This window comes from Cupressus sempervirens, chromosome 6, assembly GCF_028749045.1.
Source record: "Cupressus sempervirens isolate cs-2001-9-10 chromosome 6, ASM2874904v1, whole genome shotgun sequence".
Taxonomy (NCBI): Eukaryota; Viridiplantae; Streptophyta; class Pinopsida; order Cupressales; family Cupressaceae; genus Cupressus; species Cupressus sempervirens.
The window spans coordinates 477,375,919-477,401,411 of NC_143123.1; the positions used below are offsets into that span (position 1 = coordinate 477,375,919).

General features: G+C 37.8%; 1 protein-coding gene across 1 annotated transcript in view; it reads left to right on the forward strand.

Moving 5' to 3' along the window:
* The window catches only part of LOC149553115 (nucleic acid binding / methyltransferase), a 115,517-nt gene that overhangs the window by 24,831 nt on the left and 65,193 nt on the right, over positions 1-25,493 (forward strand). Inside the window, exon 2 of the mRNA XM_089788630.1 lies at positions 25,007-25,165. Within this exon, the coding sequence (XP_089644756.1) occupies positions 25,007-25,165 (159 nt within the window). The remainder of the gene's footprint in view (positions 1-25,006; positions 25,166-25,493) is intronic.

Here is a 25,493-nt window from a genome sequence, read left to right on the forward strand (position 1 = left end):
AAATAATTTGGGTCGTTCCCAACCACCCTTGAAGAAGAAGCACTAGAGTGCATAGTGGACTCTTTTCGTGGCCCACAAATCTACAAATCTACAATCCGCTTGCTTCCACTTCCACTGGTTCTCGTAGACCATTACTATTTGTGCTAGACACATCTTCTATAGATTATTTTTTTGTGCACAAAAACATATCTGAAGCACAACCATCACTAGAGGGTACTGGGTGGAACAAGTATGTGTATTGACAAGTTGACATTTTAATGTGCTGATTTATAGTATTTTAACATCCCCTTCAATGTTGGACCAAGTTCCTATTGGCTGAATCTTGTGGTGGGAACTATTGTGGCGAGAAAGGGCTACAAAGTGTCGACTCTTGCAGACTTAAGTGGGAGGTTAGTTCACTTGTTTTATTTTTTAAATGTTTTGTAGTTTTACAATATACTTAATTTTACTTTGTGCTTGTAGGTTGCTCAAAGATGTTATTTTTAGGGCCATAGATGTCGTAGAAGAACAAAGATCACAATGGAAAGAATTTGGCTGCACTATACTTTCAGATGGATGGACAGGTGGAAGAAACCCTATCATAATCAATTTTTTGGTTTCTTGCAAGGGTCAAGTGGTCTTTATGAAATCCTTGGATGCCTCGGACAAGGTAAAGGCAACTGAAACTTTGGCTCTAATGTTAGACCAAGTTGCAATAGAGCTGGGGGGTTAATAATGTGGCGGAAATCATAACTGACAGTGCAAGCGACACATGTAGCAGCGGGTAGGATCCTCCAAGATAAGTGTAGCACACTTTTTTGGTCTCATTGTGCAACGCATGTCCTTGACCTTCTTTTGAAGGACATAGGAAAATTGGATTTGGTGATACTGATTTTAGAGGATGTAAGAAAATAACAAAATATATCTACAATCACCCTTGGGTTTTCCGCTTGATAAGATAACACACACATGGAAAAGGGTTGGTTAAGCGTGTAGTCTGTAATGACCCTGCTCAAATCTGACCTTAAAATGTTGATTGAAGGCTCGAAGAATTGTGTCAAACATTTTGCATACAAGGGGTCATATGACTGATATAGCTTTTTAATTTGCTAAAATGACTCTTTTCTTCAATTTGCATCAATAAGAATGCTTGCAAGAAAACTCTAGATTGTCTAAACAATGACCTTACATGAATGTGTAACTAATTTTGGCAATATTCAATCCATATATATGATCTAAGCATGAGAAATGAACACCTACAACCAACTGGCATTTTTACAAACAGTTGGTATGCAAACTAACTAGCTGATAATAAATGATATTGAATTGCTCAAATGACACTAGGAACTATTATCTCCTTAATTGCAATGAAATTTCTAATACAATGCTCATGAAATATGACCAAGACTCTTGGCATTTACATGGATTACAAAATATGATAGTCAAACCCTAGGTTGGCAATATAGATAATCTAAAAATTACAATACTCTTTCACTTGCAAAATCCTAGCCTTCCTTTGATACCAATAATGCCAAATGGCAAACAAAGACAAGTACAATGTAAAATAGTAAAGTGCTGAAGCTATATTTTGTACTCAGTTGAAAACATACATTTCTCAAAAAATATGCCAAATGCCAAATGAGAAGTGAAGAACCTAATTGTAGATGGCTGTAATAATTATTACCAATGCTGAAGATGCCAACACCCAAGACAAAGTCACCCCAAATCTGAAAATGTACTTCCCTGCAAATTTTCGAAAATGTCTAGAAGTTCTGAAAAATTCCATAAAAATAAATCATGGCATTTTGGAACTCCAAAGTGCACTTATCTTTATCTCCTCGACGATAGAAATCCGATGCAAAAATACCTAGAATGATATGTTGAGTAATGAGGAAGATATGAACAAAAATGTGGTTCCAAAGCTCTATCTTGAAATTCTGAAAATTGGATCAGACTTGTAGCAAAAACGAACCAACAGCTATAAATCTTTCCTCCACCACAATTAAGCCTTCTAAAGATGTCCTGCAATCAATCCATGACTGAAAATGAATAGTCCTTAGAAAATGCCCTCCTATAATTTCAGGTCTGCTGAAAGAAGCCTCCTATAATTTCAGACTTGCTAAAAACGGCCTCCTATAATTTCGGCCCTTCTAAAATGGCTTCCTATAATTTTGGACTTGCTAAAAACAGCCTCCTATAATTTTGGCCCTGCTAAAAATGCCTCTTGAAATGTTGAAATGCTGAAAATGGCCTTAGGCCCAATGATGCCCTAGTTGAAGTGACTGTAGTATCACCTCCAAATGTGCAACCTTTCAGAAGATATTCCACTTCCTCAGTTATGCAAATCTAAGGGAGACTCTGTTCCCAAAGACCAATAGACTATCTGAAGACCAACTTGGCTCCACAATAGACTATGTGATTGAAGCACAATTTGATGTCAAGAGAGAAATACAAACTGGATGATCAAATGCAAGACCCATAGGGTCTATTTATTCACTTTTCAGTAGCTTCCTCTAGAAGTCATTTAAACATTCTAGAAGCATCCAAATATTCTTATGAAATAAAGTGCACTTTTATAAAATATTACTTTATAATAAAAAGTACATCTCAACATCAAATTATAAAACTGGGCCCAAATAAAGTAACTTTGCTTTATAACAAACGTAGGCCCAAATCACTAATCAACTGTAAGGACAAAATACTGCCAAATAGTCGTTGGTCAACTCTCTCCACATCACCACCAATCTACGAGAGCCTGTGATAGACTGATTCGGCATGCTAAACAATGTCAGCCAAAATGGGGACATGACATAGTCACAAGGTTTGCAACGATTTTCATAATGTTGCAAAGTGTTATTGCTTCTTTGACCTCTTTGAAGAAATTGTTTGTGAGTCAACCATGGTCAGATTCAAGTTATTCAAAGAAACATGATGGAGAGAGAGTTGCATACATAATCTTTGACATCCACTTTTTAGAAGCTGCTATAGAAATTGTAAAGGTAATTTGGAAACTTAAAAAATTAAATATTTATTTTGTATTCAAGAATCAAATATTCCATTGTTAATTTGTAACTCTACTCTCTAATAATTAATGATAATTTTTTTGTCGAATTTTAGTGTAAAAACCCCTAGCCGGCTCCGAATTTAATAAATGAATGCACAAACTTTTATTTGCAATATGTAATTGTTTCCAATTTATATTGAATTTTCTCCAGTTGATAAGTGATAACAATTACAAGAAGTTTGAAATGATATAATGAATTCAGATTATAACTGGAAATAGATTTTTTTGGCATTTAATATGAAGAACCACAAATCAGGAATATATATATTTATTAATGGCACCTGAGCTGTAAGTAACTTGCTAAGCCGTACCATGAAATATCCCCCTTGTTGCTCACGTGTTCTGTTGATGTGAGTTTTGTATCACTTACATAACATATTAGGATTTGAATATTCAATATGGGATATCAAACATGCAACTACTCTCTTGAAAAGTTATTACTCATGAAGACATAAGCAATAGCTCCAATGTTCCTTACACCGTTGGATACTTGCTATTCATTCAAGGATGACTTGGACTTTGGTGGAATGAAGGTGATGGTGACTCGGTTTGTGAAATGTGCAGAGGCAGATAATGTTGATGATGGTGGGGATGGAGGATGTGTCTGCCAGTGATGATGTTGATGGGAAAGCGATGGTTGTGGAAGGTGAATGGATGAGTTCTATCACTTAACTTACTTCTCTAAGCTTCGACTACCCAACTACTCACTATTCTACTCCTACCTATGAATGGAAGGTTAGCAAATGGACGGGGATCGAATCTAATGAGAGCTGACTAATGAGAGCTGACCAGCGGCCTCACTTCCATAGGTGCAATGATTCAAAGGAATAATAGACTAGTTTACCACACCAGGCTTCCCAACCAGCCGCTAGGATGCTAGTGGTCTAGTATTGATCCCTATCAAACATTTACCAATGCTACCACACAACTATCCACCTACTTTACTTTCACTTGGACAACTTAAACAACTTGAAATGAAATCTAACTAAGTGAAAGTAGAAAACATGCAATAACACCCAATGTTCTTGATCAACATGCCAATCGCAACAATGAAAAAGAGAGCATTTTGGTATTATCTTCGCAACAATTTTTCCAACACTTTACAAATGAGAGCAAATGGCCTTTTATAGGGGCAAAAAATACAACGGACAGTGGAGATCAAAACAAGATCAACGATCCAGATTGGATCCTCAAAACCTTAATTAGGGTTGCCACCCCATCGGCCAATGAGAAGCTGCCACCTCATCAATGGACCAATGAAAAAAGTGCAAAAAGTGGCAACCAATGAGAAGGCACCAAAATGGTGGCCAATCAGAAATAGACATTTGTCCTATTCTAGAAGAAAGGGAAATTGCCACTTGGGCTTATATCAAATGATCTTCTAATATAAATTTTCCCTTTTCTTTCATTTTCTTAGCTAAGGCAATGAACTTAGCTAGCCTTTCGTTAACTTCTTCCATAGGAGGACAAGGTGTGTGCTTCGCCTTGAGTTCCACTGTATTTGCTGCTTGTAGTATTTATTCGTGATCCTTCTCATATTCCTTTGCAAATCCAATAAAAGCATTGAGAGAGGAAAGGGTGCCCAAATGCTTTTTCTTGATAGCAACCTTTTCTAGCTCATCCAATCTCGATCCAAGTCTTATCTCATTGATATCCTCTTCTCTGATGTCTTCAAAATAAAGGGCTGCTCCGTTGTAGCTCATCATGGTTGAAATAGAAGTGTTGACGCTTGGGTTGTGATGTGCAACTCCTTTTTGTATATCTTTTTATTGTACCACCATTGGTATCGGTTATTCGCCTCATTTTCAAGAAGGGAGTTTTGAGCATCATATCCTCTTTGTCTTTCTCAGTGTTTGCCCGCTTGGGATTCTTACTTGCACTACCATCCTCCATGCTCGTCGCCCTATTACGGGATGGTAGAGTGGACCAGAAGGCAAGAAGAACCAAGAGGAGCAATCCTTAGACTAGAGCGAAAGATGGATGTTAGCTTAAGGACCCCTTGCAACTCTAAATGATTTGAAATTACCTCTACCTGTAGCTAAGGGGGATTGTCCTTCCTTCAGTCTATCCCTCATCCGTATCATGTCCACTGTATAGATATTGGTGTCGGTTATTCTCTTCATTTTCGAGAAGGAAGTTTTGGGCATCATATCCTCTTTGTCTTTCTTAGTGTTCACCCGCTTGGGATTCTTACTTGCATTATCATCCTCCATGCTTGTCGCCCTATTACGGGATGGTAGAGTGGTGGACCAAAAGGCAAGAAGAACCAAGCGGAGCAATCCTTAGACTAGAACGAAAGATGGATGTCAGCTTAAGCACTCCTTGCAACTCTAGATGATGAAAATTCACCTTAACCAGTAAACTTACAGTGACTTTTTGGAACCTAGGATATGACTTTCAAGAAGTTCAAATCCCTTTGCAAATTTGAAATTTATCATGCAATTCACCTCCAAATAAAATTTCCCAACCTAGGGCAAAAATCGTAGCCACTTGCAAAAATCAGAATTTTATCTCCCACAATTTTGGCTCCCACAAATTTCGGCTCCCACAAAATTCGGCCTCCACAAATTTCACCAAGCAAGAAAAGTGCAGATCTGCTCTTGCAAAATCACCAACGCTTTGAGAAGGAGAAGTGAGAAGTGATGAAGAAATGGGAGAGAGGCCTCCTCTTATACCCAACAACTAAGTTGCAAAAGAACTTCCAAACCCTTATACATCAGCAATGACATACAGTTAAGAACCCAAGAAAAAGCCACAAAGGCACAAAATCAAATGTATAATCAAGCATGCTTAACTCATCAAATGGGCTCATATTTATAATCTCCAAATGACACAAAGTTTCCCAAATGAATTTCCCTTAAGGAGCTTCCCACACACAATATTAAAATATAATAAAGTGTCATCATAAACTAATTTGTTAATTGCTTTTGGCTCCAAAAATGACCTTTTCCATCATAACTTCAAATTCTGACACGTAAGGCCACTATTTCTTGTTCCCAAGATTTAAATCTTTTCGTCCAGGTTCCATCAAGCTATGATACTGAGGTGACCAACCGACATTACCAACAAAAATAACAACCTCAACGTATTTAGATGAATAATAATAATTCACTTGTCTTGCGAAAACAACCGAAGAAGCACCATAATCGAAATTTGACAACACCAAAGTGATCTTGATGATGAAAGATGATGAATGAACCTGACGGGGTGACTTATTATAAATAGACGCTCCCTCCAAGATTCTTGGAGCCCAAACCGGAAGCCCGAAATAAAAATTGAGAGCATCCTCCAACCCCTCTGACTCAACTGAGCTCATCGGAACCAACAGATTGACTTACTATAAATAGTAAGTCCATCAAACGAAGCCAAAACACACCATAGGCTGTTGGAAAGCCTATAACTGCACAACTAAGACCCTTAAATCCTACTGTCATCTCATAAGGGTCACGATGGTGAGCTGACCTGGCCAACTGCAGCAACCTGCTAAAAACGGGGACATTACATTTAGAATTGTTGCAACTATATTCACATTGCCTGTAAATTATGTGTTTTCCTAAGTTACCAATGCTAGATTCTGATGGTGATGCATGGATGTGTGAGTTTTTTTTTTGGGAGATTTTGGATGATTTTGGAAGTGTGCAGAGATCTGTGAACTTCAGATCAACACCAATAGAAGTGATGTTTAGAGTCTCGATAAAATGCTCGTAGGACTTGGGTAAACTCTTGTGAGAATTATGATGACAATGTCCTCTTCCCCCATCTTGCGTCCAATGACAACCAACTGATCACGGATTTCTTGAGTCCTATTCAGGTGTTCCTAGAGCGATTTCTGCTCATCCATGATAATAGAAAACAAAGTGTTCTAGAGAAAGAAGGCTTTGGTTTTGTTTGAAGTCTCATGAAGTTTGTTGAGATGCTCCTATATCTCGGCATGTATTTTTCGAGATGGAATCTGGGGAGTTGACATTAGCTACAGATAATTTGAGAAGCATCACTACCTCCCAATTATTTTGCAATTTGATTAGGACCAGCTTGAGTAGGTTGAGTTGTAGTACCCTTTTCACTTGATTGCTGCTACAATATTCGAAGATGGTTAGCATCCGTTGTTTCCACGTGCCATAATTGCGACTGTTGAACTTCTGATTTCCCTCGAGCAAAACATTAGTCAAAGATGCCATGGCACATTTTTTAGTGAAAAGCTTGAAAATCTGTTAAGGCACAAACTCTAAGGCAAAAAAGTGAAACACTGAGAAAAATGAAGAGGTACCTAGAAGAGAGCTCGAAAAACCCAAAAAGAATATGTTGTCGGATTTTGAATCCGGTGGCTTGACAATTGAGGCACTCAAAAAAGGGCGACAACCTAGTTGAGATCTTGAAAAGCCATCAAGATTTTGTAATTTTTTTTGATCCCATACAGAATATTAGGGTTTCGACCAAAAACGGCCTTGGCTGCAAAAAACTCCAAAAAAATGGTGGAAGTGTGTAGAAAAAACATAGTTTTTGGGCATGGATTTGAGATTAAGGGTTTGAAAAACCCTATGCATCACTAAATAGAGCAAAAGCAACCATAAAACAGGTAAAAATGACCACTGTTTTTGTAGGAAAAAATGACCACGAATAGGTTGTAAAAACGCATGAAAACTGGGCGCGATTTTACCAGTAAATTATAGACGGCAGTTGCAGAAAAATGGCCGTAAGTTGCAAACAAAAAACGCCTTAGACAAAACAAATATCACAAAAAATAATTTCGAAATTTTTTGCTCCGATAATTTCGAACAAGCAATTATAATATTTCTTTAAAAAATTCAAAGAACTGACTCTAATACCATATTACGAAGTAATTGAAAAATATTTGCTTGTTATTAACAAAGATCGAGAGGTCAATATATACAAAACAACGAACGATGTTTCCTTAGGAAATAATCGTAAATAATAGAAACATTCTATTCTAAATACAGGAACCTAAATAATAGAAACATTCTAATATTTACATGAGATTACAAAAGATAACCATTAAATAATAAATAATAGAAACTATCTATTATCGTAATAGGTTTATCCGACTGAAGCTACCAAAAAGAATATCACTCCCTCTTAGCTAGGGAGGATAAAAACATAAATTTTATATTACCTTAGTGTAATATCAAAGATGACATGTTTAAGAATATCTTTGATTAGAAGATACTCACCATTAGATATCATCTCATGATATCCGGAGTAGTGGCCTCAAAATATCAAGCTGTATGATATTCACCAAGTACTTTGAGCAATGGCCTCAGAATATCAAGTCACATGATATTCACCAAATATCTGAGTAATGGTCTCCTAAATGTCGAGTTGCAAGATATTCACCAATACTCTAAGTAATGGCCTCCTGAACATCAAGTCACATGATATTCACCAAGTACTCTAAGTAATGACCCTCTGAACATCAAGTTGCATGACATTCACTAAGTATTCAAAAAATGTTCATAAGGTATGTGCATTTATATCCTCAACGATACTTACCATAGGAACATTCATGGTTTGTTTAAGGAACTTAATACACCATGTGAGATATAATCTATCATCTGCTTAGATATCATAAGATATCCATCATAAGAGAAGATTAAGTTATTGTAAGATTGTCACCTTTCAATGACTTCTACAAATACAAGTGATTATCATTTGGAAGTCGTCACTTCCTCATGATGTTCACACAACACAGGCCCATTAAAATCATGCAGTTACACATATGGATTTTTAGACTCCCTCTAAATATCAATCTTCTAAGAACCTCATCAAATGTTACTTTTGATGAAGTGTCAGACTCCCTCTGAATTTGATAACAATTTTCGTTCTCTTGCAAGAATATCCTCGGAGAGAAAGGAAAAGATCAAGGAAAATATCTCTTATAGTACGTATAGAAATAAGAATAAGAGAGAGAACACAATGAGTAGATAAATGTAACACTTAAGAAAAATACTTATCTGCACAACAACATCCTTGATGCAATCTTTTATACATGTTGGTTTGTCCTCTTGATGCTAATATCAATACTCCCTCTAAAGTTCAAGTTCTTGTGTACATTTACTCTTTGAATTCTTGTATTGATCCATCATTTGCCCTTTGAATACTCTTCTTATGTGCTTTCAATAACTCAAGAAGTTCAAAGAAAATCCATTCTCGAGCGAATACTAGTTCAGCTCCCCTTGTTAGTGCTCCCTTATTGTAATGTCCTTACTAATAGGGTGGGTTAGGGACAAGTAATACGTGCAAAATAAATGTTAGAATCACAATAATAATAAAACTAACTATATTACTCTACCCTCTAATTTAACCCCAATCTTAAGGACGTCTCCAAGTCGGGCTTCCTAGCTCATAGCTACCTTGCCGTCTTCTCGGGAGCGCACCCCTTAAGATTCTTCTCGGATTGGCATCTTTTATCCAAGGCTACTCACATATGCATATGTTGACAACTTCAAAATATTCTGGTAGGTCGATTATCGGCCATGGCAGACTATGGAGATCTTAAATATCTCACATGCTCCATGCTACGATATTGACACTCGACCATGTCAGACAATGGAGATCTTAAATATCTCGCATGCTCCATGCTACAAGTAACATTGATTCTCGGCCATGGCAGACAATGTAGATTTTAAATATCTTGCATGCTCCATGCTACGAGTAACATTAATTCTTGGCCATGGCGGACAATGGAGATCTTAAATATTTCACATGCTCCATGCTTCGAGTCTCATTAATATCCATGGTGTTAACCCCATGAGCTAACACAATATTATCCACAAGTATGGTTCATAAATAAATTTATAAAGATAATTAAACAAATATAATTCATAAACATACCTTTCTTACCTTTTTTTTTTTCAAGAGTCGCACCCTTTCATAATACAAATCCTTTTCAGAAAGTCACTAGTTACTGAGCTTATTTACCAAGTCTGAGTTGAATATAGAGGACTTCGGGTCTGCATACAGTGTGAATCCAGTTCGAACCACTTCAGCATTCAATGCACATTTCCAAAATACTGGCAATTGGCTGTGATTCTGCTCCTTGTCTATTATGGCAGACTGTATGGAATCAGACTCAACTCAGAGCCAGCAGATCAACACTTACCAAAGGAGGTTGTGTGACAGAATTGCAAAACTTGAATCCGACAATGTTAAGTTGAGAGAACAGGTTTCCTCCCTTAGTATTACCATTTCCGAACTTAAGGGTGCCACCACCTCTAATACGGCTCGGTTTCAATGTTTCTCAGATACTTTTGCTAAGGAGACAACAGGTTTGCAAGTTAATATCAGTTCTATCATCACACAATTGGAGGGTCTTGATGCCATTAAAGAACAACAATCCATCATAGCAGCTAAACACTCCTCTCTTATTTCTGATACGGAACAAAAAGTCAAGACATGGGCCTCTCTTTGTAGTAACACAACTTCTCAACCTCTGGCCAATATTGATAAAATGGTGCAAGGTAAGATTGAGGATGAGCGTGTGAGGCGGGTCCGTGAGCTCAATCTACGGGTTCGTGGACTCCCCTCTACCCATGATCCTCTCGCAGCGGGACGCTCTTTCCTCTGTGATCAACTTGGTCTTACCGAGATTACGTTGGATAGGTGTTGGTTTGGACAGGGCGAGGTCCTTTTTATCAGATTCTTTTCACTTGCAGACAGGCTTCAGACTCTTCGTGCTAAGAGGAAGTTGTTTTCCCTTCCTTCGAAGATCTTCTTGGATGAAGATCTCACGAAGTCCCAGGTTGCAGAGCTCAAACATGCTCGTGGTATTGTTGCTAAAGTTAGGCAGGATGGTAAATGGGCTGTTATCAGAAATTTGAGAGCTGTTATTAGAGATTCCTCCCCAAGTGGTTGGGAAAAGAGGCAGGCCCCCAAGGCCAAATGATGGTCCCACCAGCAGTCGAACAAGAGTGAGGCCCCCACTTGCTCCCTTCTTGTTAACTGCTGGAATGGTAATGGATCTTTATGGTCCTTACCTGGTCTTCTTCTTGATGCTGTGGGCTCCGCCAATATTCTTGTCATATCAGAGACTCACGAGAGTCCTGTGCGTCCTCTGCTAGGTGTCACAGGTTTCCAGTGGTTATCCGTTTTTAGGGAGGAGGTTCGTGTTTCAGGTGGTGTGCAGGGTTCAGGGGGTGTGGCCTGTTTGATTAAGGATGATATTTTCAGTAGCACTTCTATCGTACACTCAGATTTGTTTGCCAGATTTATGTGGGTCCGTATTGATCGTAAGTGTTATCATCAGAGGGATATCTACTTGGCTGCTTACTACTTTCCACTGGTTGTATCTCACTATGCTATTCATGGTACCGATGACGGTGATCCTTTTATTGATCTTTGCGAGACTATCTCTCAGTTTATTGCTTTAGGGGACATTATTATTCTTGGGGATTTCAATGCGAGAACCAAAGCACTACAGACTCCACTTTACGATCGTCGCTCTGACCCCTTGTGCTCCACTGAGATTGATCCTACTTCTTTAGGGCTTCATAGACTTTCTGAGGATGCTCTTGGGCCGTTATCCGTGTATGGTAGACATTTGCTGCGGTTTTGTGAGTCTTCTGGTTTGGTGATCCTGAATGGCCTCTCTTGCTTCCCTGGTTCTGAGATCTTCACTTGTTGGCCTCATGGTGGTGGTGCTAGTGTCGTGGATTATGTTCTTGCCTATCCCTCCTCCATCCCGTGTTTTCGTAATTTCACCATCTTGCGCCTTCCTCTTGCAGATCACTCTCTCCTTAGCATTCATTGTAGCCTCTCTCCTTTTTCTGCGCCCTCACTCATGTCACCTCATCATTCTTCTATTACCGCTCACTTGCCCATTCGCTTCCATTTCATTGATGGTGACTGTGACCTCTTCTCCGCTCATCTTTCCAAACTCCTCAGTCCTTCGGGGTTCTCTGACTCGTTCGAGGCCACCCCCATGTTTGACTTACTCGCATCAGCTATTCTTAAGTCTGCCACCCTTTCCATCCCTCACCGCCCTCCCTTGCTCCTTTGTAGCAAGCGTCGTAATACTTGCCCCATGAACCAGTGGTTTGATTCAGATTGCAAATCCTTTCATCGTGCTATGCGCTCTGCTTTTGAGGCTCACTCCACTGACTTGGCCAGTATTCGCTCGTCTTATCTCCGCTTGCTTCGGAGTAAGAAGCGTAACTTCACTGCCTCAAAGTGTAAGTCACTTTGTTCCACATTGGTTAGCAATCCCCAACTCTTTTGGCGTACTCTTTTCCCCCGTCATCCCCCTTTGCCTTCCACCCTTGACTTTCACTCCCTTGCGTTGCATACCATGGCTCTTTATGATATTCCTGGGCAACTTTCCATTCACCCCCCCTCGCCTCCTTTCGTTCGCCTTTTCACCCCTTCCCACATTTATGAGGCTATCAGATCCATGAAATGTAGTAGAGCTGCTGATGAGGAAGGTTTTTAGGCTGAGCTTTTCAAGTTCGGTGCCTCAATTCTGGGTCCCTATCTCTCTATTCTTTTTAATAGAGTGATTCACACTGGGTTTCCGGCTTCCTGGTCTAGGCACTTGATTCATCCCATTCACAAGACCGGGCCTGTCTCTGATCCGAGGAACTACAGAACCATCATGATTGGGCACACTTTTGCCAAACTGTATGCTACTGCTTTTAATACTATGCTATTAGCAGAGCTTGACAGGATTGGTTGTAGGGCTAGAGGACAGGCGGGCTTTCGGACGGATTATCAGACTATGGACCACATTTTCACGCTACGGGCTATTATTGAGGAGGCCAGATACAGATCGAAAAAGGTATACTGTTGCTTTGTTGATTTTTGCAAAGCTTTTGATTCTGTTCCTAGGGTGGCTCTGTTTGAGAGACTTAGGGAGATCGGTATTTCCGAGATGATACGTATTGCTATTATGAGATTATATGAGACTGTGGTCGGCAGATTTCAGACTCCTGTTGGCTTCTCAGATCCGATCCATTGTACTATTGGGGTTAAGCAGGGTTGTCCTCTCTCTCCTACTTTATTTGGGTTATATATTGATGAGCTGGAGAACTTCCTCTTGGAGTCTTCGCTCTCGGGTGAAGGTTGTTATCTTCATCAGGCTCTGATCTCGATCCTTCTCTTTGCGGATGATATTGTTCTCCTTGCTTCCTCTCCTGACAGGTTATAAAGACTTCTTGATAGATTGGCTTTATTTTGTGATCAGAGACAGTTGGTGGTTAACTTGGGTAAGACTCGGATCATGGTCTTTAATTGTTTAAAGACCTCTCATCTTCACTTCACATTTCGGGCCCAAGAGATTGAGATTACTTCATCTTATTTGTATCTAGGTGTAATGTTTTCCGAACCGCGTTTTAGCATGAGACCTGCTATTTAGCCCAGAGTGAATAAGGGCATGGGTTCTCTTGCTTTGCTTGAGAAACAGTGCTTCAGACATCATTTTCAGGATACTTCGTCTAAGCTATCTCTCCTAGATTCTCTTGTTCGACCGTCTGTTCTTTATGGTTCTGTGGTTTGGGGTCCTCTCCTTAGCTCTGATTGGGCCTCGATTGAGCGGGTCCAAACTTTGTTCTTGCGGCGCATTATCAGATGTCATAGATCTACTCCTCATGGTATCATTCTTGCTGAGTTCGGGGCTCATCCTTTTAGACTTGCAGCCATTTTTGACTTAGTTTGGTTTCTTCATCGCCTTCGTGGGTTTGCTGATATGGTTGGAGACCGTGATCGTTACTCCTATTTAGCTTATTGCTTTTCGGTTTCCATGGCGGCTGCTGAGTCTGGTGCTCGTGCGCGGTGTTGGTATGCACAAGTCTCTTCTTTGCTTCGTTCGATTGGGATTGATATTGATCGTCTCCCCCCTTTTCAGTTTTCTTTAGATGCCCGTGCTCATCTTCTCCCTTCTCGGCAGGAGTTGAATGAGCATGTTCGTCTTGATATTTATAGATGTTACATTACTGCTACCTGGGTTAACCCTCCTGGTGGATTACGCCCACGGATGTCGTTTTATGCGACACTTTTTGGAGATCTCAGATGGGATTATTGCCCGACCTAGCTATTTTTCACGGCGCTGGTCTCATGCCCTGCGGATCTCTTTAGGTTCTTTCAGAGTTGGTTCCCACCGTCTTCGGGCTCAGTTGGATCATCATATTGACAGGGAGGAGCGGACTTGTTTGTTTTGTTCTTTAGGGGAGGTGGAGGATGAGGCTCACTTCTTTTTCGATGCCCTATTTATTATGAGATCAGAAGGAGGTTCTTTTGTTTGTTCAGAGAGTGCTTCTCTCTCTATGATTTCTTCAGCTATTATGATCAGAGATGCCTTGCACTGTATCTGCGTGAGGCCACTATGCTCCAGGATAACATGATTCAGACTCTATTTCCACACCAGCACTCATCTACTCAGCTCATTACTGCCTTTTTTACACCTTTGCGTGGTGTGAAAAGGCCCTCTAGCTCTATTCGGCCTAGTGATCTTTCTAAATGCGTCAGATCCCGTTCTGCTTATAGGCACCAGCAACACTCTTCTGGGACAGGTCGGAGACAGTGTAGTACCTCTACGCATCGACACGTGTATCATTCTATGACTGATTTCTTCTCACCCAAGAAAGACTCCTAGTGCTTTCTGTTGCTTGTATTTGTTTGTTGTTGTTGCTTTTCTTCAGACACCTTTGTGTGCTCCTGCTGGTTTCAGCCTTGCTTTGTTGTGATTTTTCAGTCCCATAGACCTCTTTTTGGTCTTTTGTTGGACATTAATATCATTATCTTATCTTATCTTATCTTATCTTCCTTATTTTCTTCATAGTACTTTCCTATTCCATTTTTCCTTTTTGAACTCCTCTCCTCTTCTCTTCCTTTTTCTTTTTTTTCCTCTCTAAAAGAAACTCTCCTCTCTTTTATATCTTAATTTTAAGGAGTCATGTCTATATGTTAAACATCTCTTGACTTTTTATTAGATTTAGTTAATTTATATTATTCTATGTTATATTATTTATTTACTTACTTATTTGTGTTTATTTTATTTATTATTAAATTATATTTAGAAAGTTAACATACTTTCTACAATATTGTCTCCTGTATTTAATTTTATTTATTTCTTTACTCATTGAAATTTTATTATTTTTTAATTATTTAAAATATCATACTAAATATTATTTTATTAATAATATAGATTAAATAAATATTATTTTCTTGTTTTATATTTTAATATTAGTTTTAATATAACTTTATTATTTATTTAATAATGTTGTATTATCTAATAATTATTAAAATTATATCTTAAAATGGGGATATGACACTTATTTCCTCAATGATAGAGGCCATGTTCTTTCATATTTCTTAATCCCATCTTATTACTGCATCATGCTTGTGGTGGGTCCATCTTTATTTGCTTGATATGGGAACTATCGAGGAAAGTCTTCTTTAATTGTTCATGTTGGATGACCCCTTCTTTATATATTCAATCCTCTTTCCATTAATACTTTGCTCTTGCGCTGGGTCCCCTTTTAATAAAATGTGTATAAAGTTGCCAGCTTTGGTAATATAGAATTCTGTCACCCTTTTATTATATTTGACCCATGAATTTTGTGATAGGCATTAACAAGTCAGCCCATGTGATTTCCCATTTCGGTGTTCCTTTCACATTGTTCTATTTATTTATTCAATCAGTCCAATCACTGAGCTTGCGCCTTTTAATATGATTGTTTCAATATACATTTTCAGTATTCACAATATCCTTTGCAATTTAAAAGCCGATCTAGCCTACAGAAAATTGATGCCCTCTTGTGTGACTACTTGTGCTATTGCATTCACAATGCTTTTGCAATTCTGCCACTGCTCCAAATGCAGTCGCTATTCTCATCATCGCCACATCTTTGACAACAATGAATAACTCTTTCTACTGCCTGCGAGGCTCTTCATAATTGACATGATCAGGGAAATCCACAAAAGCAACTTCTTTGGTGTGCTCCTTCAACATTATCTCCACTTCAAAACCATTTCATTAAGACACAATCATTATTTGTCTAGCCTAAAAATCTTGAGCATCTTACTTCTCAATGAACTCACGAAAAGCATCATCTATGATAAGGTTCATGTCAGTAGGAACAATACATTTGTCATATCCTGTATTACCTAGCAGCAGAAAAACTCCATGGGCACTGTAGTAAGAAAATTGGCACATCAACGTGCTATGCAGTTACCACTTTGTCATGAACGACACCAACGATTGCAATGGTACTAGCCGTGCTTGGCTCCATCCTAGACGTTTGATCAAGGACAACTACTTATCTCACCTTTTGTTGCGGATGCTCCATGTCATTGCCAGAAGCTATTGGGCTTCTATCAATTCCAACTTGCTAAGGAATTCCTCAATGATTGAATCATCTACACCGTCCATTTCGCATGAGGCCTTAGTAAAGACTTGCTTGAACTCTGTTAAATTTAGTCAATTGATATTTCAGACGTCTATGATGTTCTCTATTCTCCATTTGAAGCCTGGCTTTGATACCATGTTGAATTTTAGGATTGCTCCAATTGTATTAGCACTGCTTGTAAAGCATGTGTTTTCCAAAGGCAACGATCTCTTGTATTAATATTGAGAATGAGTCAAGAAGAGACATGTCCCTTCATGGGTTGCTTGTAAAGTATGTGTTTTCCAAAGGCAACGATCTCTTGTATTAATATTGAGAACGAGCCAAGAAGAGACATGTCCCTTCATGGGACATGTCTATTGTGTTTTCCAAAGGCAACGATGTCTATTCATTATTATGTAATTAATATAATGATAATTATAATTTTATAGTAATATATATATATATATATATATATATATATATATATTTGTATAACTAATTTCTATGAATCTTTATTATATTAATTTCTCTCTCTCTCTCTCTCTCTCTATATGTATTTATTACATCTTACATGATATTAATTAAATATATATAATATCTTCAATAGTTTAGGCTCATAGGTTTATTTGACTGAAGCTACTAAAAACAATAACACTTTTCCTACTTTTGAATTGTAGGTAACAAAGCCCTTGGTTAGTGTTCTACGCTTGGTAGATGGGGATCAAACCTCAATGGGGTATCTTTATGATGCCATCGATAGGGGCAAAGAGGCTACCAAAAATTACTACAAGGGCAACAACCTCAAATTTGGCCCCATACTGGTTATTATTTATAGGAGGTGGAACAATCGACACCACTAACCCATTCATGCGGCGGCGTACTTCCTTAGCCCTTGTTTCCACTTCTCTCCGTCCTATAGGGATCCTAATAGAGAGGTCATGGAGGGCCTTACTAGTTGCATGTAGAGGATGGTACCCGAGGTTGTGAGAGACCTCATTGTGGTCAAGATGGAAGTGTACCAAAATACAATGGGCAAGCTATTGTCCTCAGACTTATCAAGGAGAGGAAGGAACACTCTAACACCCCAAGTACAATATTTGGATTGTTGGAGTCTTTCACATGCATGATAAGCAGATAAAAACTAAGTTAGTAAATAATGTTTTCACCTTTGAGGTACAATATTTGGATTGTTAGTCTTTCACATGCATGATAAGCAGATAAAAACTAAGTGAATAAATTATGTTTTCACCTTGCGTTCTAACTCTTTAATATTTATCTTGTAGACGCTTGGTGGCAAAATTTGGGTGGAATGTCCTAAATTCTGCAAAAACTTGCTCTTTGCATCTCTGTCAGCCTTATAGCTCAATCAATTCGTGAGCGTAATTGGAGCTTATTCGAGGCCATTCACACAAAGAAGAGGAACAAGTTAGCAAAAAAACACCTCCATGACCTTGTCATACCCTTAAGTTGTTCATAAGAATGGTAGAGTTAGGACCAACTAGTCATTGCCACTGTCAACAACATCTACATCTAGGATGGAAGTCAAGTCATAGCCACATCCACAACCACAACCAAAGCCATAGCTATTAGCCACAACCACAACCGCAACCACAACCACAATGGACTTCTAGGGCTAGAGCCCCTCCCACTCCAATAGTTTTTACTAGAGCTGCTGGGAAGGAGAAGAGGAAGATGTAGACTATTGTGATATTGTACTTGACACTTACATTTGCTTATAGTTTTACAAAGACAATTTTCTATTTTTAGTTTGCTTTAGAGTTTAGACTATCAGACTATGGCTACGAGCCATCAACATTCCACATGGGGAAGCAATTTTGTATCCTATTTGCGTTTATATATATCTAGATCAGCTTGTTTGGTTTGTTTACTCATTTACCAACTCATTAGATGCATTTCCTTATTGAATTTTGAAAAAAAGAAGAAGCATTTCTAATTAAATTTAATCAATTTTTTGTAATTCCGATATTTTCTCGAGAAGTTTTTGACTTGTCTTTGATATTTGCTGATATCTTTTTTTCACCCTTGGCAATAAGTTGCCGATAATGATATTTTGAACTATGGGATAACAAGTTGGTGTTTGTTCACCACAATCTCTTCTTAAAGCTAAAGAAAGCTCATGGTTAGAATTTTTATATACTTGCTATCAATTAAAATCATATTCATTATGTTTTTCACTTGTAAGGCAAAGACTAATTTCTACTTATGGCAAAATAGGAACTATTGAGGATGACAAGCAAATTGACCAAGATGAGATCGTTATAAAGTTTGAGCGGATTGTTGTTGTTGATGAACTTTTTGAGCCTAAAGATTTTGAGATTCTAAAAGGACAACATGAATCCTCATGATCTTGAATGAGTTAGGAGAGGCTCTTGTCTAGGAGCTTCATCATTAGGGCCTCCACCCTCTAGCATAGCCTATTTTTAGTTGCAACAGTTATTGGCTGCATTTGAGTTTGAATGAGTTAGGAGAGGCTCTTGTCTAGGAGCTTCATCATTAGGGCCTCCACCCTCTAACATAGCCTAACTTTAGTCGCAGTAGTTATTGGCTGCATTTGAGTTTTTGGAACTTTGTACTTACTATTACCATCAAGTTATCATTTTATGCACTATGAAGTATGCTTTGTGCAATGCGATGTAATCAATGATATGAATATAAACAAAAAGAGTCTATTTTTCGACAATTGATTGGTTCAAACTCTATATTTCTATACATCTATGTTATGGAAATGCCTTTAAATAAAAAAGTAATTTTATCTCTTTTTTTTACACTTTTTGCGGTCTTTTAAAATTCTAAAAATTTCCCCATTTTTTCTTGATTTTTTCAAAAAATCACATACTTTTGCTTTGCGGATTTTTTCCCCAAAAAGCTTTCACTGCTATGCATTTTCCTTGCCTTGGTTGTTCAGAACTTGATTCCTCAACTATACCTACATCTTAATCTAATTTTTTGTTCACATTTCTATTTTGTACATGACAATAACAATTGAGTAGTCATTTTGGAATCCATATAGAGCACTTTCAGTAAAAGATAGGCTGCGTTTGTTTGATCTTTCATAACCTTGTTATTCTTTCTCTTTGGGATATTGAGATAAGAAGCATTGAGGGAGGCGTACAAGGATCTTAGACAATAAAGCATATATCCCTATTGTTTTATGCAAAGAAGTTGCTCCTGAGTGACAATCAATTAATATATATTAGAATATTAATATTACTTTAATGGTCAATTATGTAATATATTCAATTATTTGTAGATAAGATTGTTTCTACGATCTTCCTAAGTTACTTATTAGAAACTTTCTATTTTGTACATTTATAAATTCTTTATAATTACCTCTTTGATCCATTGTGAATACATCAATTTTTTTACCAAGTACTTTTCGTAATATGGTATTAGAGCATAGTCTTTTTTCAATTTTTAACAATTTCATTTAAAAGGTTTTGCTCATTAAATTTTTTTGAATTTCTTTTGGGATCTTGCTCTCCATTAAAACCGGACTAGAGTTTTCTTCTAAAAATCTTGTGGCCATTTTTATCTGCAAGTGGCGTTTCGAGGGCACATGCATTTGTTTTATGCAAGGTGCCATTTTTCTTTTAAGGACCATGGAGAATTTTTTTACAGAACCTTTGCCCGTTGCACAGGTGGCCTTTCCTTTGCAATTTGTATATTTTTATTCTTGTATTTCGGGTCTTGCGAAGTTAGTCGTTGCTATTGGGACTCCAGTCTTTACTGGGCAGAACCTTTTTTGCAATCTATGTCTCTCTTCCTTGCAACTCATGCTATTTGGCTTTCGTCAGTTGATGCAATGCCATTAAAATTCCCTGCAATTGTTTTTTTCCTGCAATGATATTTCTTTTGGAGGAGATTCCTCTGAGTTCTTTGACCCATTTTTGGTTGATTTTTAACGCCTCTTAGTGTTTATATACAATCCTCTGAGATCTTTTGCAGCTAGGATTTATTCGTTTTAATAGAAATCCACCATTTTTGCACACTTCATACAATCTTTTTCAGCCAATTAGGGTTTCAATTGAAACCCTCTTTTTTCGTATTGGTTTGAAAGAAATTTGTAGATTCTTGGTGGGTTTCTCAAGAGCTCAATTGGTTCAATCGCAATTTTTTTGGGCACCTCATTTTTTGGGGCCTCAATTTTTGTCCTAGTGGATTTAAATTTCACCTTCAAATTCTTTTTGGGTTTTCCGCAAGGATTTTTGGTTGTCTTCAGATTTTTCTAGGTTAGCCAATAAAGTTTCTCAAAATTCATGCCAGTCGTACTTTGTCATTTTTGTCAACTCTGTACCTACATTTGCCTCTGTTTCTACATTGGGATTAGTATTTTTTCTGAACCCGAGTTATCGCCTCTTTATTTCCCGTTTTTCAAGCATTGGGAAACATTCAAGATGATATCATAGACCAACTTGATGTTGGAGGGCAATCAGAGATTCAATGACAAGAATTATACCACTTAGAAGCAGTGCATGCTAACAATCTTTGAATATCATCGACTTGAGACAATTGTTTTGGGCATAGAGACTCGTCCTACTACAGTCCAAGTAGATATAGATAAGTTCGATGATCGGAATTGAGAAGTTGTCAGGCTTCTCAAGCACTCTGTCATAGATGATCAGTTGCCTTAGATCCCTTTTGGGAAGTTTGCAATAGACATATGGCAGCATTTGAAGGAGTTGCATGAAACATCCAACAAAAGCCGAGCTCTTCTTCCTGAAAAGCTAGTTGCTCTCAATTATGATGGATGAATGCATATCTTTACAAGAGCGTCTCACAAAGATTAAGGACATTTGGGATCAACTCGAAGCTATTGGTCAAAAAATGGAGAAAGAAGATATGATAGTCATCACCTTAAAGAGTCTATCAAAATCTTATGAGCACTTTATAGAGACTTTCAACATTACTTCTACTAATGTTGATATGAAATTTCCAATGTTATGCACCAAACTTGTGCAACTGGATCGTTGGAGACAACAAATTGGTAGCAATGCCACCTCCTCCTCAGAGCATGCCTTTTCAACAAAGTCCTTTCACAAGGATAAAGGCAAACCTCAACACTCTTAGCTACCTCAGCACAAGGGCAAAAATTAGTCATAGGATGCTTCTAAGAAGAAGGTGCAGTGTAATTACTATCACAAATATGGACATTTGCTCATGGATTGTCTCAATCAGTTGGCTTTTGAACAACAGAAGCAAGGATAGTTTGAACCTAAAGCCAATATTGTTGAGCACACAAAGTAGAAAGAGTCTGCCTTTTATACCTTCATGGCTAAAAGGTCTGCAGACCATGTGAAATCTTTTGCTTGGTATATAGATTCTAGTGCTTCTGGGCATTTCATTCATAGGCGTGATTGGTTTAATGAGTGTTCTCCCTTTGCTGATTCAGTAATTTTTGGAAGAGGTGAAGAGTATACTTTTATTGGTAGGGGCAACATATAGGTACAGTCTAGTGGGAGGAGTCTTATTTTCCTCAATGTATACTATGTTCCTAAGAAATATTGGGGAGAAGCAGAATTTATTGTGGTCTATCTCCTTAAGAGGTCTCCCATACATGTTGCTAAGGGAAAGACTCCCGAGGAAGGTTGGACTAATCACAAACCTAGGATCAACCATATAAAAGTTTTTGGCTCTTTAGCATATGTTTGGATTCTAGATGCCCAACGCTTCAAGATGGATCCCAAGAGTCAGAATCTCATGTTCACAGGTTACAGTGACAACCTAAGGCTTACCGACTAATTGATGTAGACATTGATCATCTTATCTCTAGTCATGATGTTGTCTTTGCTGAAGGAGGAGCATTTATCTCTTCCTCGTCTAAGCAGAATTTTGAGGATCAACCTTTGAAGGCCTTTGATTTGGGTGTTTGTCCTTTGTTAGGTCGACCTAATGGGAGGGATGATGCAAAATCTGAATTTAGTGATGTATTCTGATGATGTGAATCTTCCACCTGTTGCAGATCTTGCTCCACCATTAGTTCTTCCAGCTCTAGTTATTCCTTCTCATGATGTTGGCACATCTACTTTTTCGGCCTAAATGGTGGGCTAAGACTATCAGTGATCTTTGTCTTGATGAGCTCATTAAGGGTAGATCTATAAGGGTAAGCAGTCAGATGCAGTTAATTTTGCTCCCATGGCTAACCTTTATGATATTTATGAGCCTCAGACATTTAAAGAAGCCAAAGGGATTCCAGAGTGGGAATATGCTATGGATGCGGAATGCTAGAGTCTTATGAAGAATCACTCTTGGATCCTCTCTGATATTCCCCCAGGGAAGAAACCCATTAGCTGCAAATGGGTCTATAAGGTCATGTATCGTGCAAATGGTACCTTAGATAAATACAAGGCCAAATTAGGTGCTCGAGGGTTCACACCGAGAAGGCATTGATTATGAGGATACTTGTTCCTACTGCCAAGATGAGTACAATTTGTCTTCTTGCTATTGCAGGTCAATTTGGATGGAAAGTCCAACAGATGGATGTTAAGAATGTCTTCCTCAATGTGAGTTTTTGAAAGAAGTCTATGTTATGCAACCTCTTGGTTTCAAGGTTCCCGGCAAAGAACATTTAAGTATGTAGACTCAAGAAAGCACTCTATGGACTCAAACAGGCCCCTCGAGTGTGCTACATCAAAAATGATTAGTATTTGGTTGCTCATGGTTTTTAGGGTTGTACTTCTGACAATAATCTGTATATCATACGCTCTAGTGATGATATTCTCTTTCTTGTTGTCTATGTGGATGACATGATCATTATTGGCAGTTCAACACATTTGATTGTAGAAATCAAACAAGATATGTGCAAGGATTTTGATATGTCAGGTTCAGGGCTTCTCCATTATTGTTTAGGTGTTGAGGTTTGGCAGAGTGATGGTAGCATCTTTATTCTCAGTCTAAGTACGGCAGGAGCTTGCTTGACAGGTTTTGTATGCAGGATTGTAAACTTGCTTCCACACCTATGAATAAAGGACTGATGTTGTCAGCTAAGTCTGATTCTCCTCCTGCTGATGAAACCACTTACAGACAATTGGTGGACAATCTCATCTACCTCAGTGCCATTAGACCAGATCTCAGTTTTGCAGTGAGCTACATTCCACACTCACGACAATCCCCAAGGTTGATGATTGGGTAGCAACAAAGCATGTGCTGCGTTATGTGAATGGCACCTCTGATTATGGACTTCTTTACACTAGGAGTCACGATTCCAAACTCAATGGGTTCACAGATTCAGATCGGGCAGGTTTGGTTGATGATAAGATATCAACTTTTGGATATGTGTTCAGTTTGGGATCTGGTGCAGTCACCCGAACTAGTAGGAAGCAACATGCAGTCTCACTCTCCTCCACAAAAGCAAAGTATCGAGGCGCTGTTAAGGCAGCTAGTGAGGCAATGTGCTTTCGTCAGATGCTGCTGTAGAAATAAATCTGGATTGTCACACATCTCAAATGTTGGAGCAGAGAATGTTTTGTTGTTAAATGGAAAATGTTTGTAAAGAGAGCAGGGCCAAAGAGGAAGTGTTGTTTCTATAGGCTGCTGGAACTCTGTCCTATATATGCTAAGCTCTTTTTCAACATCACACCAATCTAAGCACTTTGTTGTTTCCTTTTGTTTTATTTATTGACATGGTATTTGGGTGTTGCAGGTAACATATTTAGCTCATTTATTTTTTAATTTATTGTCACTAATTAATACTAGCATTAGTTTTGTATTCTTGTAATTTCCACATAGAATATGAACTAGTTTGATGTTTTGAATATAGAAATTTTAGTAATGGCAGTAAATGACAAAGCACATCTATGAGACTGAGAAAGTACTTTCAGCTACAATAGGAAAAAAAAAAATTTAATTATAAGTGTCCACTAATGATCAAACTAGATCAATTGAACTAAACTGCACACTCAATCACATTAGAGAAGTGCTAGGGTAAAAAGGTGTTTTATGTTATGAAAAACAACTACCTATCTATCATCAAAGAAATAAAAGTAAAATTAGAGGAGGGTAAAGCTAAAGTGGTTATCGTTAAACTATTAATTTAAGAATTAAGTACAATAAGCTGTGACAGAAGGACCTTTTGGTGAATTATGGAGCTGATCAAGATGAGAGCTGGAGACAACAAAGAGGCTACTGTCATATGTTTGTAGTAAAGATCAGATGGGTAAAACAGCATCTTAGTCATTATCATTGTAAAAGGAAATTTTTATGAAGCAAAGTTTATTGTGTTAAAATTTCCTCCTTATCATTCAGTTTTTTATCCATCCAAGATCACTATGTCGAAGTGTATCATATATCCTATACCAGAATGGATAGTTTATGTCTATAGTTTAGTGCTTTGCAATCTATTGTTGGGATACTGGATACAAAGCATAGGATAATGCTTTTTGCCATTCAGAATGATCAGGAACCAATACTTTTGTGGGCTAATTTTTATTTGGAGAGTCTTAAATTTATTTAGTCTTTTATAAACAGATTTTGACCTTGTGTTCCTTAGTTTTTTCACTTTTACTTTTATTGTGATGCAATTATATTTCTTTTTGCGCGCCTATTGTCTGCCTCTTTCATTCATTTTGACAGATTTTTATGAATTTTGATATGCTCTTCTCATGAACTGCAGAGGATGAATCCAGATTTTGAGGCACACATATTTGAATTTGACAAAAGATTTGAAAGATATGGAACAGATTTCATATTTTATGACTACAACCACCCTGAAGACTTCCCTTCAACTTACCAGCACAAGTATCAAGTCGTGGTGGCAGATCCACCTTATTTGGTAAAGTGCAGTTCATCAATTTTTTCTCTCTTTCTTTTATTCTTGTAAATTGTTGAGTTAAAGCAAGTGTTGATACTGAAAACTAATAACATCTTCATATGTATATATTTTTTGGAATTTAGCAATAATTTGAAAACATGGTTGGGATGAAGATAAAAAATAAAGATACAAGGGAAACATTTTTATTTTACATTATTTATACATTTATTCTTATGGTGTGTGTTTAGATCTACCTTCTCAACTGACTACCCCACAGACTCAAACAGTTAGACACAAATTAATCTAAATATTTACTCTAATATGTTTTGCTTTCCAGTACTTTCTTTTT